General features: G+C 44.8%; 1 protein-coding gene across 22 annotated transcripts in view; it reads left to right on the forward strand.

Annotated features, from left to right (window-relative positions):
* ADGRL3 (adhesion G protein-coupled receptor L3) overlaps positions 1-17647 on the forward strand; it is a 548667-nt gene that overhangs the window by 369283 nt on the left and 161737 nt on the right. For all 22 annotated transcript variants that reach the window (XM_081176098.1, XM_081176093.1, XM_081176095.1 and 19 more), the window contains 2 exons: positions 14647-14949; positions 16020-16123. In XM_081176098.1, the coding sequence (XP_081032224.1) occupies positions 14647-14949; positions 16020-16123 (407 nt within the window). The remainder of the gene's footprint in view (positions 1-14646; positions 14950-16019; positions 16124-17647) is intronic.

The following is a 17647-nucleotide window of genomic DNA, read 5'->3' on the forward strand; positions in this document are numbered from 1 at the left end:
ACGTTGGTAGCTTCGAGAACGCTGTCCCACCATCTCATCCTCTGCTGTCCCCTTCTCCTTGTGCCCTCCTTCTTTCCCAACATCAGGGTCTTTTCCTGGGTGTCTTCTCTTCTCATGAAGTGACCAAAGTCTTGGAGCCTCAGCTTCAGGATCTGTCCTTCCAGTGAGCACTCTGGGCTGATTTCCTTCAGAATGGAGAGGTTTGACCTTCTTGCAGTCCATGGGACTCTCAAGAGTCTCCTCCAGCACCAGAATTCAAAAGCAGCAATTCTTCGGCGATCAGCCTTCTTTATGGTCCAGCTCTCACTTCCGTACATCACTACTGGGAAAACCATGGCTTTTACTATACGGACCTTTGTTGGCAAGGTGATGTCTCTGCTTTTTAAGATGATGCTGTCAAGGTTTGTCTTCGCTTTTCTCCCAAGAAGAAGGCTCCAGTATTAGAGTCGCCTTTGAATGCCAGTTCCTGGGGAGAGTGCTGGTGCCCCATTGTTCTGCTTCTGGGTACCACTGGGGCATCTCTGGGTGGACACTGTGAGAATAGAATGCTGGACTGGATTCACTTTTTGTCTGATCTTGCAAGCCTCTTATTACGTTCAGATATTTAACTTCAGAAGCATTCACCACAGCCGCATTATTGTCTGAATCAGATAGCATGAGGTGAGAATACAAAAAAAACTCCAGAACAATGAGAAAAGCTTTGCCAGCTAGGGAGCACAAAGCAATGAACCGGACATCTGAAGCCCACCCTTCCTACAATCTGTCTCTAGATAACACTCCCGTTTTATTGGCACACTCCCATTTGTGCCTCCTTTCCACTGATTATCTCTTTATAACATCAGCTACTTTGCCTTTTTTCATATTATCTCCTTTCCACTTAATTTCTAAAGAATATTTAGCTTCGGGGCAGCAGTGTGTGACTAAAACGCTTTGCACTTTCTTTCTGTGCCATTTCCGTCTAGTGTCAACATTCCCTAAAAGACATGCAAGTGTTTTTACATGGAGTAGCTTCCAGCTCCTTGTGCAAATAAATGGAAGGAATATGCAAATGATTCCAGAAACTGATGGCAGAAGCAAATAGCAGAGTTGCGTTTGTGTTGTTGTTAAAAGTAAACACTAATGCGAAGTGCGCATTTTTTTTAGTCATGTTTGCATATAAATAGGAAAGTGTTGTGGAAAGCTTGCAATTTCTTTGGAATTTTAACTCCTAAAGCATGGGTAGGCAAACTAAGGCCCGGGGGCCAAATCCTGCCCAATTGCCTTCTCAGTCCAGCCCGCGGACGGTCCAGGAATCATCATGTTTTTGCATGAGTAGAATGTGTCCTTTTATTTGAACATAAGTTTTTTGGAGTAACTTCACGGCTTCTTAAATATGATAACTGTATGATTTGAACCATGTTATTTTATGTAAAATTTTGCATACAAAAGGTGCAAGTCCAGAATACTACATATGGGCTGGTTCCTTTCTGGCAAGATCCAGGAATTGCTAACAGACTTTGGGTCCAACTTGGAGTCCAAACCCAGGAGCAAGATCACACCTTCCTTTCCCCCCTCAACATGCAGCTAAAATTCCTAAGTGTCTGGTGCTTCTATATTCATGACCACAGCTAGGCAACCTAAGCCCCGGGGGCAGGATCCGGCCCAACCGCCTTCTAAATTCGGCCTGCGGACGGTCCGGGAATCAGCGTGTTTTTACATGAGTAGATTGTGTCCTTTTATTTAAAATGCATCTCTGGGTTATTTGTGGGGCATAGGAATTTGTTCATTCCCCCCCAAAAAAAAATTATAGTCCGGCCCCCCACAAGGTCTGAGGGACAGTGGACTGGCCCCCTGGTGAAAAAGTTTGCTGACCCCTTTCCTAAAGCATAGGACATGGAAACTCGACCTGCAGAGAGCTCATTGGTAGCAGAGTAAGCTTTAATCTTCTCCAACTGGTTCAAAACATGAGGCTTTTATTTCCCACAGTTGGATTACAGGATTGGAGACCTAGACTAATATTTTGTAGACGAATGCTTAGTTTTTCCATCTCATTGGCCTCCTCAAGACTACATCATTTAGTTTGCAGGAGAGAGAATTGGTCTGTCAGTGCTTCTGTCCATAAATTATCCACTGGCTGTTGTTTCAAAGACAAACATGTGTCCACATGTACATGTGTAGAGTAAATCACACATGTAAACCCAAATGTGCACAGGGGACTTTAACCAAAATCAACAGCAAAGAGATTTATTACAGGACAAGAAGATTCAAGAACATTGTGTCATTCAATTTAGACCAGCATGTAGTTGTTGTTGTTGTTTAGTCGTGTCCGCCTCTTCGTGACCCCATGGACCAGAGCATGCCAGGTACTCCTGTCTTCCACTGCCTCCCGCAGTTCGGTCAAACTCATGCTGGTAGCTTGGAGAACACTGTCCCACCATCTCGTCCTCTGTTGTCCCCTTCTCCTTGTGCCCTCCATCTTTCCCAACATCTTTTCCAGGGAGTCTTCTCTTCTCATGAGGTGGCCAAAATATTGGAGCATGTAGTTAGTTAAATCTATATGGTAAATGCAAACGAACCAGAATGCAGCTACTAGTTGTTACTGGGCACAGGGGATGCTGCAACTATGCCTTAGAATGGAGCATGAGAGGCGGGGGGGGGGGTGCCATTGACTTTTGGCATCACACAAGGTCCCCCACTGACTGCTAGGACATTTGCAAAGATAAGCAGGGTCCAGTATGGCTTTAAATTGAATGAGGGGACCACGTGTTGCATTGGTGTAGCCAGGCTTTATGGGGGGGGGGGAGAGGCAGAACCAAGTTATATGTAACGCAGTTGGTCAGTTAATTAAGTATTTTTATTTATTTACTTGATTTGGGGGAGCAGTTGAGATTCCTGCTTTGATAGGTATGGATTAGATGACCTTCTGGGGTCCATTCAAAGTCTACAATTCTATGATTCTGTGTGATGTCTCCATGCATTGTACCATTGTAGAAGGTGAGAGAAGACTGTGGATCCGGACTAACTTCTGTGAAAGATAGCAGCCATTTTTGGCCATGTACAAACCTAGGAAGAGGACTAGAATGGCCTTGTGCTCTACTCTACAAGGGATAGCTCTCCATCTGAAGGTGTCCTCTAGTTGAAGGCCCGGTTTGGTTAACACCTAGAGAGCAGGCTGATCATGCAGTCACATGAGTCACCTGTCCATAGTCTTTCTAGATGTATATGTATACCTATGAGTGAGAAACTGGATTTGTTTGTTTGTTTTTACTTTTTGCAAATCTGTGTCTTCGTTCCTCCTCTTTTTCCGGTGATGCTTAACTGGCCACCCTAGAGTAGGCAACCTGCTTTGTTCTTTTAATTGTATGAAAGGGTACTTTTTCCAGAGCCAGCCCACCCATGGGATAAGGTGAGGCGACTGCATCAGACAGCAGGATCCTAATGTAGATATTTATTTCCCTCTTGTTCCTGACGTCATTCTTCACTCCTTCCCTTCTCCTCTGGCAGTGGGATGCCATTTTGTGGTTCGCCTCTGGTGCCAAAATGTTTCAGGCCAGCCCTGAGTTTCTCTGACATTCGGTTGCACACCTGAGCAAGCTATCAAGCTCACCTGCTAATGTGATGGGGGAGCTGTGTGCCCCTCTCCTCTGCTCTAGAAGGAGTCTCCTTTTTTAGAACCTCCAAAAAAGGAGTTCAAATAGGATACAAACCTCAGGTGAGCGCCCCTTGTTCACCCGCATCTTCTTCAATGGATTTATCTTTTGTTCTTCGGCGGATTATTAAAATAATTAACTGATAATTAAATAGGAGCTCAATTCACTGGAGCTTCTTAAAACTCTTTATTCCGAGTCTCCGTCGTATAAGCAAAAAAAGGTTTTGCATCAGACTTTGGTAGTATGCCATTTCATGAACCTCTCCCCAAGGAGCCTCAGCTAATTAAACAAATGATTGCAAAATACTCAGAATATCAGTCCCGTCGGCTTACGCTTTGGGCAGCTAAACTAAGCTGCCATTATCTATCCAAACAGAGTGTGCAGAGACATCAGCAGAAGCTGCTGTCATCTTGTGTTGTACAGATAAGAAATAAATTTAGGTGATAGGAACACAGGAAGACGTTTTATACCAGTGGTTTTCAACCAGTGTGCCGTGGCACCCTGGGGTGCCTTGAATGATGTTCAGGGGTGCCGCAGGCAGCACTGGCCTCTGTCCGCCTTTCCTTCCCTCCCTCCTCTGATGCCCTCTTGCATCTCTGCCTCCCAAAAGCTTGCACAGCTGTTTGTTGCAGCAGCCCTGGCTTCCAGTTCTGCAGGTGAATGGCGCCTCTGGGACTGGCCAGGGGGTGCTGGTTGCCAGGAGCTGAGGCAACCTCGGAGTAAGGAAGCAAGCGGGCGTGGGAGCCCAGCCAGCCAGTCCACCAGCCCTTGCTGTTGGGAACAGACAGACAAGTCCCAGGCCCCTGTGGGGCAGCGTGAGGAGGCACCTTTCTTTGGGGAAAGGGGGGGCAGCTCACAGACCAGGAGCAGCAGCAGTGGCTGCTCAGAGGACTCCCAAGGAGAGGGGAGAGGAGAGGAGACTGAAGGGAAAAGGGTGAGAGGCTGTCAGCTCTGCAGGCAAGGGGTGACAGAACTGGGCTCCTGAGCCCCACCAGGGTACCACAGTAAGAATGTAGTTGGCCAAGGGAGCGCCGTGGACTCAAAAAGGCTGAAAACTTCTGCTTTTATACCAGTGGTCCATTTAGCTCAATGTTGTCCATTTTGACTGGCAGTGGTTTAAGACAGTCCTATTTCCCAGGCCTGCTTGGAGATGCCAGGGTGGGCATTTTTGCATGTGTCCTACTACTGAGCCATGGCCATTTCATTAGCTATGCTCTCCTCCCGCATGTTGTTGTTGGCATCCATCTGTCTCAAGAGACAATGGAGTGCACCTCCGGGGGCAAAGTCAAACCACTGGAGAGTCACAGCGCCTGCTGTGGCTGCAGAGACGGTCAACTTGCAACTACTGCCTCCTGCATTGCTTTTGCTGCATTAGCAGCACCAAAGTGACTTCCCTTGGGCAGTGTGTCTGGAGATCCTGGGCTGCCCAGAAGACAAGACCCCCCTCTGGGCCTCTCTGATGCGGTCCAAAGAAAAACAGATCAATAGTTTTGGCACCAGCTTGGCTGCAGAAGTTGCCCGAAGGAGGCATACGAGGCGTCATCCAACTGCCTTAGGGGCTCCAGTCTGGATTTGCATCGGGTTTACTCCTTAGCCTTTTCTTCTCCCGAAGATGTCCCACAAGGCAGCCAGGGTTCTCTTCCTACAACAGGGCCAGAATTGGTCGCATTCTGCTCCATAAGCAACAGCTCTGAGCAATCACCAGCAAATCACTGGGAAGGCGTTTTAACAGAGCCCTAATTATGTTTGTCATTGTTGTTCCCAGTTTGCACCTAGGGAAAACTTTGTCTGACATCATTCTGCTGTGCAAGGCTGCTATCATCTGCTCCTTTGAAAATGGACGTTCCCCAGAAGTTTGGGATGCCATGGGATTGTTTTATACAGCTTTTACTAGAGAGGCCTTAGAAGCAGGCCATAGAACACACAGTTAATATACTTGTTGGGGTTTAGAAAGAATTAGACAAATTCATGGCGGATAATTCTATCAATAGTTACTAGCCACGATCATTAACTATGGTTTGTGAGAAATGATAGGAGAGACCATTGTTTTATGCACTGCTTGTGAGGTTTCCAGAGGCAGCTAGCAGGCTGCTGTTAGAAACAAAATTTCTGAGCTTGCTTGACTCTCTTTTTCATCTAGTGAAGGAAAATCCTTATGCACTTTATGCATTTCCAGATGCATAAACCCCTTCCAAGCCTGTAAAGGAACACTGGGTGAGAGAACACAGCCTGTCCACCTGACCTCCTCTAGAGGAAATGTCCTTGATCCTCTTTTCAGAAGTGATACCTGCTTATATCCAATCCCCTTTCCTTTTATTTCAGAGTAAGGAGTGGGGGTGGGGACAGAGAATAAAATCATTTCTCAATAGGCCATGATTGAAGCACCATTTAAAAACATCTCATCATCTCATAACATCCCTTTGGAAACTCAGTGAGTTGCTTTTCAATGGTAAAGAGTTTTTCCATTTTGCTTCTAGGAAGGCTATTGCAGTATTGGAAGGTAAACAGCATTTCCATGCGCTGCTCTGGTTTGCCAGAAGCGGCTTAGTCATGCTGGCCACATGACCCGGAAGCTGTACGCCGGCTCCCTCGGCCAGTAAAGCGAGATGAGCGCCACAACCCCAAAGTAGGTCACGACTGGACCTAATGGTCAGGGGTCCCTTTACCTTTACCTTTATTTCTCTAATACAGTGGTACCTTGGGTTAAGAACTTAATTCGTTCCGGAAGTCCGTTCTTAACCTGAAACTGTTCTTAACCTGAAGCACCACTTTAGCTAATGGGGCCTCCTGCTGCGGCGCCGGAGCACAATTTCTGTTCTCATCCTGAAGCAAAGTTCTTAAGCCGAGATACTATTTCTGGGTTAGCGGAGTCTGTAACCTGAAGCGTATGTAACCCTAGGTACCACTGTAGTTAGAATTTTTTTCCTGATCTCTTCTCTAATGATAGAATGGGAACTTGAACCTACAATCTCCTTTTAGGTAAAACTCCTTTTAAGTAAAACATAAGTAAAATTCCCATTTCCACTAGCCCCTTTAATATTATCTGGTGTGCTCAGTTAGCTACCCTAAGCCTGCTTTTTGCTGAGATTTCCTGTGTGAAGTCGTGCCTGCTGCTCTGTTGAGAACTTTCTCCGTGTACAAGAGTGTCTGCTTGAAGACTAAAACTCAACCTAGCACTCAAAAATGATTTGTTGCATCAAAGTAATGAAATTCCATGTTAACTATAAGAAGCATCTTTCTCTGATCATCTGACAGATCATCTTGTGTTACTGTAGAACTGTGAGCTCTGCTCCTATCTTGTATATGCTTAAATTTAACTTAAGCTTAGAGTGACCATTAACAGAACTGATTTCATGCAACCTGAATGGACATCTGTTTCTCCAGTCACATAAGAATGTAGAAATAGTCATCTGCTTTCCATTGGCACATTGAAATTCTGAGCATAGCTCTTGGAGATTAAACTGCCATGGTTTTGAGCCAGAAACAGGGCTCCGTATTTTTCGCTCTATAAGACGCACCAGACCACAAGACGCACATAGTTTTTAGAGGAGGAAAACAAGAAAAAAAATATTCTGAATCTCAGAAGCCAGAACATCAAAAGGTGAAAAGCAGTGAAAGCAGCAATCCCTCTTGCTGTTCTGGCTTCTGAGACAGCTGCGCAGCCTGCATTCGCTGCATAAGACGCACACACATTTCCCCTTACTTTTTAGGAGGAGAAAAGTGAGTCTTATAGAGCAAAACGTACGTTAATGGTCTTGGGACTAAACTTGATGGTAAATAATTGATTTAATGTAATTTTTTATATGTTTTCGATGGTAAATAGCAGCTTCAGGGACTAACCAGGAGTGAGAAAGCAGCAGGAAGCAAGTAGAGTTTACCCCCACCCCCACTCCCACCCCAGCCCTGACTAAAATTCCCTTGCTTTGGGATATATAGACACAGTAATGGACTGCTACCATTCTTTTTGCCTTTCACATATCACTAGAATTTGGGTCACTCAGTGAAATTGGTTGGCAATAGACTCAAGACATACTCCAGAAAATGCATCTTCATGTAATGCAAAATTAATATGGAATTTGCTGTCACAAGATGTGATTATGGCCACTGGGTTGGTGACTTTAGGCAGGATTAGACACTTTGGCACTGCTGGAGTTCCTAGTGCTTCAAACCTTGGCAAAGTAGCCAGACTTTTAGCAGTAATTGCACTAACTTTGCCGGACATCTCGTGTAGGTTGCAAGTGTAGAGGCAGAATGCAAACATGGGTTTTGCCGTGCTTTGAATTTGCTTGGTCTATAGTTTTTCGCTAGCTTTCCCGTTGCAAATCTTTGTATTTTTGTTGGAGATTTCCGCAGAGGACTTGCAACTTGAGCTGTGCCTTCTGCAGCCAGGCTTTGGGTTCTTCTCAGACTTACCTTGGTTGGATTGAAATGATTGAGACTTTTACCTAGTGTGTGACTAGATTTTAACACCAAGTGCTCTTTTGTGCAATACATGTTTGTTTCCTCAGTAAATGGTGTTCTCATAATCTCATCTGCCATATTTCCAGAGTTGTGTAGGACAGTTGGGCCCATCAGAAACTGAAAGGCTTGACTTCCTTGTTTTCTCTTCACGGGGGCAAAATATGTGCATGTTTTGTTGTTGTTTTGTCGTTCAGTCGTGTCCGCCTCTTCGTGACCCCCTGGACCAGAGCATGCCAGGCACTCCTGTCTTCTACTGCCTATCGCAGTTCGGTCAAACTCATGCTGGTAGCTTTGAGAACACTGTCCCACCACCTCATCCTCTGTCATCCCCTTCTCCTTGCGCCCTCCATCTTTCCCAACATCAGGGTCTTTTCCAGGGAGTCTTCTCTTCTCATGAGGTGGCCAAAGTCTTGGAGCCTCAGCTTCAGGATCTGTCCTTCCAGTGAGCACTGGTTCAGGGGGGTCACAAAGAGTCAGACACGAATAAACGACTAAACAACAACAACAACATGACGATTGTCTAAACAGGAGTTATGTTTAAATAACCATATATGATACGATACAGAGAGCAACCTTATGCACGCACGTACACAGACTAAACACATGTTGAATCTAACATGTGAACATCCCCAAGATTTAGAGATTCAGGAAGCAGCTAGTCATTCAGGGAGGATTGCCATCTGCTGAGAAACCAATTATCTTTGTTAATCTGAGCTAGAAGAAACCCTAGACTAAGAGCAAAGGCTAACAAGTGCATTGTGAAACCAGATTTTTGGCAGCCAAAATCCTTAGTTTACTTTAGCATCAGGAAGATAGAGAAAACATTTCAGTTTTTAAAAAACTGAGTAAAGGTGTCTGTTAAAAAGGAAGGGCAAAATCTGGTTTCACGAAGTAATTGTAAGCCAATTAAACGATAACTCCTCACTATATTCTTCTGAAACTCATTGAGCATTTGCTTAAGAAAGGCACCTTCAGCTGTAAGGCAACATTTGTATTTCTAATAACTATTATTATTATTTATTATATTTGTATACCACCTTTCATCCATAGATCTCAGGGTGGTTTTTGTTGTTGTTGAGTCGTGTCCGACTCTTCGTGACCCCCTGGACCAGAGCACGCCAGGCACTCCTGTCTTCCCCTGCCTCCCGCAGTTTGGTCAAACTCATGCTGGTAGCTTCGAGAACACTGTCCCACCATCTCGTCCTCCGTCATCCCCTTCTCCTTGTGCCCTCCATCTTTCCCAACATCAGGGTCTTTTCCAGGGAGTCTTCTCTTCTCCTGAGGTGGCCAAAGTCTTGGAGCCTCAGCTTCAGGATCTGTCCTTCCAGTGAGCACTCAGGTCTGATTTCCTTCAGAATGGAGAGGTTTGATCTTCTTGCAGTCCATGGGACTCTCCAGAGTCTCCTCCAGCACCATAATTCAAAAGCATCAATTCTTTGGCGATCAGCCTTCTTTATGGTCCAGCTCTCACTTCCATACATCACTGCTGGGAAAACCATAGCTTGAACTATGCGGACCTTTGTACACACAGTAAGCTTTAGTCTTCTAAGGTTTACAACTGCCCTTCTGAACTGCAACGTTCATCAAAGAGAGGGATAGAAATGTTCAGACCTGCCATTCATGATTCATTTTTAACATTGCAAATTCCAACCTGAACAGTCAGGGATTGAACCTCTGGTTTCCCCCAAGAGTGCAGGTACCTCTCTCTCGTTCCTTGGCGCTCAACTACTTGGGTTGTTTAATGTTTATATTGCTTACTAGAACAAAATGCCTTTAAGTGGTTTACAATATTAATTAAAAATGCTAATAAAAACAAACATTAAAAACAAGTTGCATAAAAAATGTGAATATATAAAATAAAAAACTGAAATTTGGAAACATTTTTACTTACTAAAACAGCATGTCCAAATTACATGCCTTGCTACAACAAAAAAAGGCACTGAAAACAACACAGTGAAGGTTCCTGCCTAATATCAACGCACAGGGAGTTCCAGAGCATATGTTCTGCCACGCTGAAAGGTCAATTTCTTGAAAGTGCAGAGCAAACATTATGCAGTACTTGTAAAAGTGCCAATTCCGCACATCTAAGTGGTTGAGTGGGCAGGTACTCATAGTGGTATCAAAAAGAGTAATATCTTGGATAGCTTATTCCTTGTCATCCCAGATCTTATGTGTATAATTACTCTAATGCTTTAGAAAAGTGTTGCTGCATAATACTGCAAGGAATTTTTATTTTATTTAGCAGTTCCTAACCAAATCCTCTTTGGCTGCAGGCAGGGCACTGCAGACATACAGCTGTTGGCAGAGATTTTGTGATTGGTGTGGCCAGTCACATGAGTGGTCTTGCAGCTCCTAGGATACGCTTGGACTTTGTGTGGGTTGTTTATTCTACTGTGGGAAAGAGTAGAAGCCAGGAAATACGGGAATATTGTGTCCAATTCTGGGCACCACAATTTAGGAAGGATATTGACAAGCTAGAATATGTGCAGAGGAGGGCAGCCAAGATGATCAAGGAGACTGAGAGGAGGAATGATAGCCATCTTCAAATATCTCAAGGGCTGTAACATGGAAGAAGGAACAAGCTTGTTTTCTCCTGCTCTGGAGGGAAGGACTCGAACCAATGGCTTCAGGTTATAAGAAAGAAGATTCCGACTAAACATTAGGAAAAACTTTTTGACAGTAAGAGTTGTTCGACGGTGGAACAGTCTCCTTCGGGAGGTGGTAGACTCTCCTTCCTTGGAGGCTTTTAAGCAGAGGTTGGTTACACGGGTGGGGCTGTGGGTTAAACCACAGAGCCTAGGGCTTGCCGATCAGAAGGTCGGCAGTTCGAATCCCCGCAACGGGGTGAGCTCCCGTTGTTCGGTCCCAGCTCCTGCCAACCTAGCGGTTCGAAAGCACGTCCAAGTGCAAGTAGATAAATAGGTACTGCTCCGGCGGGAAGGTAAATGGTGTTTCCGTGCGCTGCTCTGGTTCACCAGAAGCGGCTTAGTCATGCTGGCCACATGACCCGGAAGCTGTCTGCGGACAAACACTGGCTCCCTCGGCCTACAGAGCGAGATGAGCGCGCAACCCCAGAGTCGGTCACGACTGGACCTAACGGTCAGGGGTCCCTTTACCTTTACCTTGGTTATCTGTCATGGATGCTTTAGCTGAGATTCCTGCATTCCAGGGGGTTGGATTAGTGACTCTTAGGTCCTTCCAACTCTACAGTTCTATGAAATGGCATCTTCAGAAGGTGGATGGAGGAGTTCCTTGTTTCCTCGGTGCCTATACAAGGAGAGTGGATTATGACCTAAACCCGCCTTTGCCAACCTGGTGCTGTTGGTAGTTGCAGTCCAGAACATCTGGAGAGAGCACCAGGGTGGTGATGGCTGGCTTTAACCAATCCTGGTGAAAGCTTGCAGTCTGATATACAAATGAATATAGAGTCCTGTTTCACTGCAGATTTATGTGACCACATCCTTTCTACACTTCCAGTATCGTTTAAATTGCAGAGAGGTTTTGCAAATGTTGTTGCAACACAAAAGCATTTCTTAGAATTACCAAGAAAGAAGAAAAGGGAAAACAAACTGCCCAACGTAAGAGGGTATGCTAACTTTTGGAGTGGCACAGACACATTTTTAGGAGACTGGTGAATATAACTAAATTTTATGTGACAGCCAATTTTCTGTGCACAATCCCCAATGCGCATTTATTCTTTTTTTCACTTTGAAATATTGAATCAGCATGTTGGTCATTTGATTAGGTTGGTGCTTTTGGTTGCTGAATTTATCTCTGAATATATATCCCATTGTAGGAAGGAATGGTAAGAAATTAAATCAGAGTGTTCTGCTGAGAATCCTAAAAATGCTTTTTATTAAAAAAACGTTTAGCTCCATCAAAATCACAAAATCATTTTCTGAAACAGAAGTTATATAAGTAACATTTTACTTAAGTCTTTAAATTGTTTTTAAAAGCCCACCTGCATTTTTTTTAATAAACGTATTTACTAATTTGCCATGCTTAGTTATGTTAATGATTTAACTTTAGATCCAAACCATTAATATAGCTAAGCATGGTAAAAATTGTGATAATATTGTAAGGATAATGAAATGTCCCATGTAGTATCCGGAACTGCCCAGGCTGCTCTATCCTGAATTTAACCGTTTGCTTTTGACCTGGCTGACAGATTTGTATTCTGTACTGTATAGAATGTCAAATAAGTTTGCTCAGGTTGGCATTTAATCATAGTTGTAGCCAGAGTGAAAAACCATTTATATGTAAATGAATCAGATGCCTTGTTCTTTTCTAACTAACCAATTAAGCTGGTTTTAAATCACATAAATGAGTAAGTGAAATTTAAAGCACGTGCCGTTAGTATGATCATGTATCTTGTGGTCTTCATAAAATTGATTTTTGAGTTATGCTTCAAGCCATTTTTTTTCCTTTAATGAAACTAATCTACTATCCCGCACAGATTTTGTACATTCCTTAAGGCTCTGGTAATCAGTTTATGGTGGTTGTAGCAGGGCCTCACTCGTTCCCGCTGTGTTGCTCCCTAGATTGGCATATTGATCAATGTAGTTGAATTCCATTGATCTGAACCCAACAACCCGCCTTGTCTAAATCGGGATACCTTATATAAAGTGGCAACAGATGCCTGTCCAACTTCGTATTTAAAATCTATAGGGAAGGTGATGGCAACACTGCCCTGAGCAACATCTTCCAGGGATGATCTGACAAGACAGTGAGTCTCAACAGCAGGGAAAGGTTCCGTTCATGGCAGAGGTGGAGAACCTGCAGCCCCCCAACCACCATCAGAAGAATAAGAATAAGAATAAGAATATATTTATTGTCATTGCCCCCTTCGGGGACAACGAAATTACTTTACTGCTCCATAAAAACACTAATTAAACAATACAATATAATACAGCAAGGGAGATTAGATGACTTTCAAAGTCCGGGCTTCCCATTCAGGGCCGAGATCGCTCTGGAGAAGAAGCTGTTCTTAAGACGGCTCGTTCTTGTCTTCATCGTCCTGTATCTCCGTCCCGACGGCAAGAGCTCAAAGAGACAGTGACCAGGATGCGATGGATCTTTTACTATGTCCAGTGCCTTCCTATGGCACCTTGTGGCATAAATCTGCTCTAAGGTGGAGAGTGGGCAGCCAACAATGCTCTCTGCTGCCTTAACAACCCTGCACAACCCCATCCTGTCCAGGGCAGTACAGCTTCCGTACCACACACAGAAGCCATAAGTGAGCACGCTCTCAATGGCACAGTGATAGAAGGCAAGCAGCAGTTTCTGCGGAAGATGGTTTTTCCTTAGTATTCTCAAAAAATACAGTCTCTGCTGCGCCTTCTTCACAAGCCCCCTTGTGTTGACACTCCAGGACAGATCTTCTTGTAATTCAATGCCAAGTCAACATGGCAAATTGTCAGGGATGATGTGAGCTGTAGTCTGGGAACATGTGGAGGACTACAGATTCCCTCCACTGCTATAAACGCTGCAGGATTTTCCACCCTAAAGTGTGGATCGTGTGTCTCCAAATGCAAAATGAAGTGGTGCATGCCAGTAGATCAGCCTTTCTCAACCTGTGGGTCCCCAGATGTTGTTGGACTACAACTCCCATCACCCCTAGCTAACAAGGCCAGAGCTCAGGGATGATGGGAGTTGTAGTCCAACAACATCTGGGGACCCACAGGTTGAGAACTACTGCAGTAGATGGTGTCTGCTGAAGTTCATATGCATGGAATAAGGAACATGACTCCGGCTTCTCTTCAGATCCCCCTGGAAGTTTTGCTTGTTGCTCATGATAAGGAACAGGCCATTTGTACCGACTGGAAGGTCCCTAGGATTTGCTACGAGGCAAGAAAGGGGGCACAAATGTCACTTGAGTGGTTCTGTCCTTCACAAGTGTAGGGGAAGTATTCTGTGAGTGGCTGCAGTGTGAGTATGCCAGCATTCATTGAAGCTCTGCCAAGACAAGTAGGACTGGGCAATATCTGGTTTTCATCATTGCGATATATCACTAGCTAAACATCACGTTATAGCAATAGATCACAATATCTGAAATATGGATGGGGCAATGTTGAGGCATTGGCTGGCTTCTCATTTTTCCCCACAACATGATTCTCCGATTCTGCAGGGGAAGGTACAAGCACTAGGGGGAGACACAGCTTGATGGAGGGGGAAGGAAATCAGCGTAACACCAAGGATCCAGGAGAGCAAATGGGAGAGGAGGTGGAAGGGCTCCGGGATTCTTCCTTGGAAGTTAGTGAGGAGAGCCCTGGTCCTCCACTACCCACGCCCTCCTTGCGCAGGAGACTCCCGCGCAATGAGAGGCGGAGACGATTGGGAGTCAAGCAACTCTTATGCTGGTAACGGTTTAAGAAACGCCCACAGACAGACTCTGCGAGCGACTGAGGCAGCCACGCTGAGATGGGCTGTGCAGTCAGGACGGTTTAACCCAGGCAGCCAAGCTCCAAAAGGGGACAGTTTACACACGAGTAACTCCAAACCACAACAGAAGCTGTCATTCCCTCCCTCTTGACCTCTTCTTGCTTTTCATTGGCAGCATCAACGGCTGGAGCCACAGGTTTGGGTGGGACTACCACAAGCACCACTCCCCGACTGACCACCAGCAGCACTGCACGGACCACCACTGCGGCAGCTTTGGGCAGGAGGAACAAGAGCACAACGACACCTTCCCCGGGTTTGGAGGCCCCCAATGAAATGACGACACACCTGCCGCCTGCGGCTTCCCAGCTGCCTGCAATAGGGGCAGAGAGCTGCGAGACGGTGGAAGCCCGTGAGATCACATGGTTCAAGACCCGGCAAGGACAAGTGGCCAAGCAGCCTTGCCCCAGGGGCACCGTCGGTGAGCTCATAAAACAAAGTTACTTCTCTGCCATGCTAAGCCAGCCGCCCAAGTTTTGTTTAATCAGTGTCCTGTTCGTCCTTTGCCTGTGTTCCTTGGCTTTCCGCAAAATGTTGTTGAGAATGTGGTATTATAAATGGCAACAGGGCAGAACGGTCCATTGTATGCTGCTGGAAGAGAAACACCTGTCCTTCCCACCTGTCCTTCTGCTGGATCTCTCAGCAGCCTTTGACACCATCGACCATAACATCCTTCTGGACCGTCTTGAGGGGCTGGGAGCTGGGGGCACTGTCAATACAGTGGTTCCGCTCCTTCCTCCTGGGCCGTGTCCAGAAAGTGGTGGTGGGGGATGAGTGTTCAGACCCCTGGGCTCTCACTTGTGGGGTGCCTCAGGATTCTGTCCTCTCCCCCCATGCTTTTCAACATCTACATGCGGCCGCTGGGAGAGATCATCAGGGGGTTTGGGCTGGGTGTTCATCAGTATGCCGATGATACCCAGCTCTACCTCTCTTTTAAATCAGAACCAGTGAAGGCGGTGAAGGTCCTGTGTGAGTGTCTGGAGGCGGTTGGAGGATGGATGGCGGCTAACAGATTGAGGTTGAATCCTGACAAGACAGAAGTACTGTTTTTGGGGGACAGGGGGCGGGCGGGTGTGGGGGATTCCCTGGTCCTGAATGGGGTCACTGTGCCCCTGAAGGACCAGGTGCGCAGCCTGGGAGTCATTTTAGACTCACAGCTGTCCAGTTTTTGCAAACACTTATTTTTGAATCTCTGAAGCACCCTGAATCTCTGAAGCACCCTGATTGCTTTGGCGACCCATTCTTCATTTTAGGGTGATACAGAGAGATCCCACTTCTGCTCAAACAAGCCCCAAAACTCTGTGAAGTGGACTATTTCAGTTCAGGATTTGGGCAAATTCATTGCACAGATTACTTCATGCATTAAAACACTTCTACCGCCCAGAAATTAATCTTTACATTGGAAAAAAATTCTTTTGAAACAACTGACTGATCAGTACTTCAAGGGGCAGGTAACATATATGGTGTCTCATCATATCTTTGTCATTCTAGGTGTTTCAACATTCCTGTGCCTTGCTCCTGGCGGGATCTGGGATCCTCAAGGGCCAGATCTTAGCAACTGCTCTTCACTTTGGGTCAACCATATCACACAGAAGGTAAGATTTTGCTTTTATCTGACATGTCCTTGTGTTCATACCTTATGCTCCCATTCCTTCTGTGTTGCCTTTATATAAAAATATGTTTCTGCTGCGACTGAACCAAAAATCATAGCATTGCGTTGCATCTCCCGGATCTAAAGTACAGTAAATGCAAGAAATTAGGAGACTTGCCTATAGAAAGGGGAGCAGTGAGCATATGATGTCAGATTGATGTGAAAAAAGAGAGCATAAATTGCAGTTCATACATACCCATATGTAAGGTGCTAGTCAAGAAGGAGGTTTCAAAATAGCAGGGGAAGGGAGTCTTCAAAATATTAGAATTTTTTACATCTTGTCAAGAAGACCCTATTAGAATTGATGCCTTATTGTGTGCATCAGTGGTAGGATAATTGATCCAGCCAGGGGGCCACCCAACTGTCAATCACCTGAATTCACATGACATCAGGAAGCAGAACTGTCCCTGCCCATGGCACAGGGTGCTGTGACAATGCAAGTGGTGGTTCTCTGCCCCTCCAACATTTCCATGCCAAGATGGAGGCGTTTCAGCATACGGCGTTATCCATATTCCCCATCAGTATTGATCATTTGTTTATTACATGAATGCTTTTAACTTTGTGCATCTTTATCTGAGCCATTTATGTTTGTAAGATATTTGAATTTCTATGTCAGTTTTAAGGTGCTTTTTATTCAGCTTTGGAAGTTATCTGAACGGAAAGAAAATAATTTCCAAAGCAGTTTAAAATTAAGAGAGTCAGACTAATATAAAAATCGCTTTAAAATCAGTAGCAACAAACAGACAAAAATAAACTGTTAATTGATTGTGGACTTTCTTTTTTAAAAAGAAGAAACTGTTGATGTTGGATCTAAGCTATATTTTATAATACTTGGTTGTACCATATAAAATGACTTACCTTGCTCTTCTGTATCAAGGTCATATCACTTCCTGAATATAAGGTATTTTTCCCCATTTCTAAAATTATTTTAGCTGCTTTTCAAACAAGTATGGAATCCCTTTCTTTGTAATACGTGATCACAATATTCTCACTTTCTAAATGAGTAACAGAAAAAACAAGAAAAGTTGTATGGCATAACATTTTTTTTGTAGAAAAAGAATTGCTGGAACTCGCCATGAACGCCTTCCTTGTTCTCTTTTAATGGCAATGGCGCCCACCTGAGAGACGCCGTAACGGAGTTCTGGCTGTGGGGAAAAGCCTTGGCACACATTTATTATGGCATAAGCATTCATGGACTAGAGTTCTCTTCTTCAGATTCATGGAGTGTTAACTTCAGCTGACAGGTGCATATGTATAGCAGTGGAGGCAAGTGGCTGCAAAATGCAAAAAGTTCACAATCATCCAAGATTTACTATGCTAATTAACACCTACCTAGCAAATCCTAGGATGTTTGTGAAAAAGTTCTTTTTTAGTGTGCTGTTGGACACAAGATGTGAAATTGCGGGGGGGGGTGGTTGGAAAGCTGATAATGTACAGATTGAAAAATGAGGAGATGAGACACGTTTAG

Source organism: Podarcis bocagei (genome assembly GCF_964188305.1).
Source record: "Podarcis bocagei genome assembly, chromosome: 17".
Classification (NCBI taxonomy): Eukaryota; Metazoa; Chordata; class Lepidosauria; order Squamata; family Lacertidae; genus Podarcis; species Podarcis bocagei.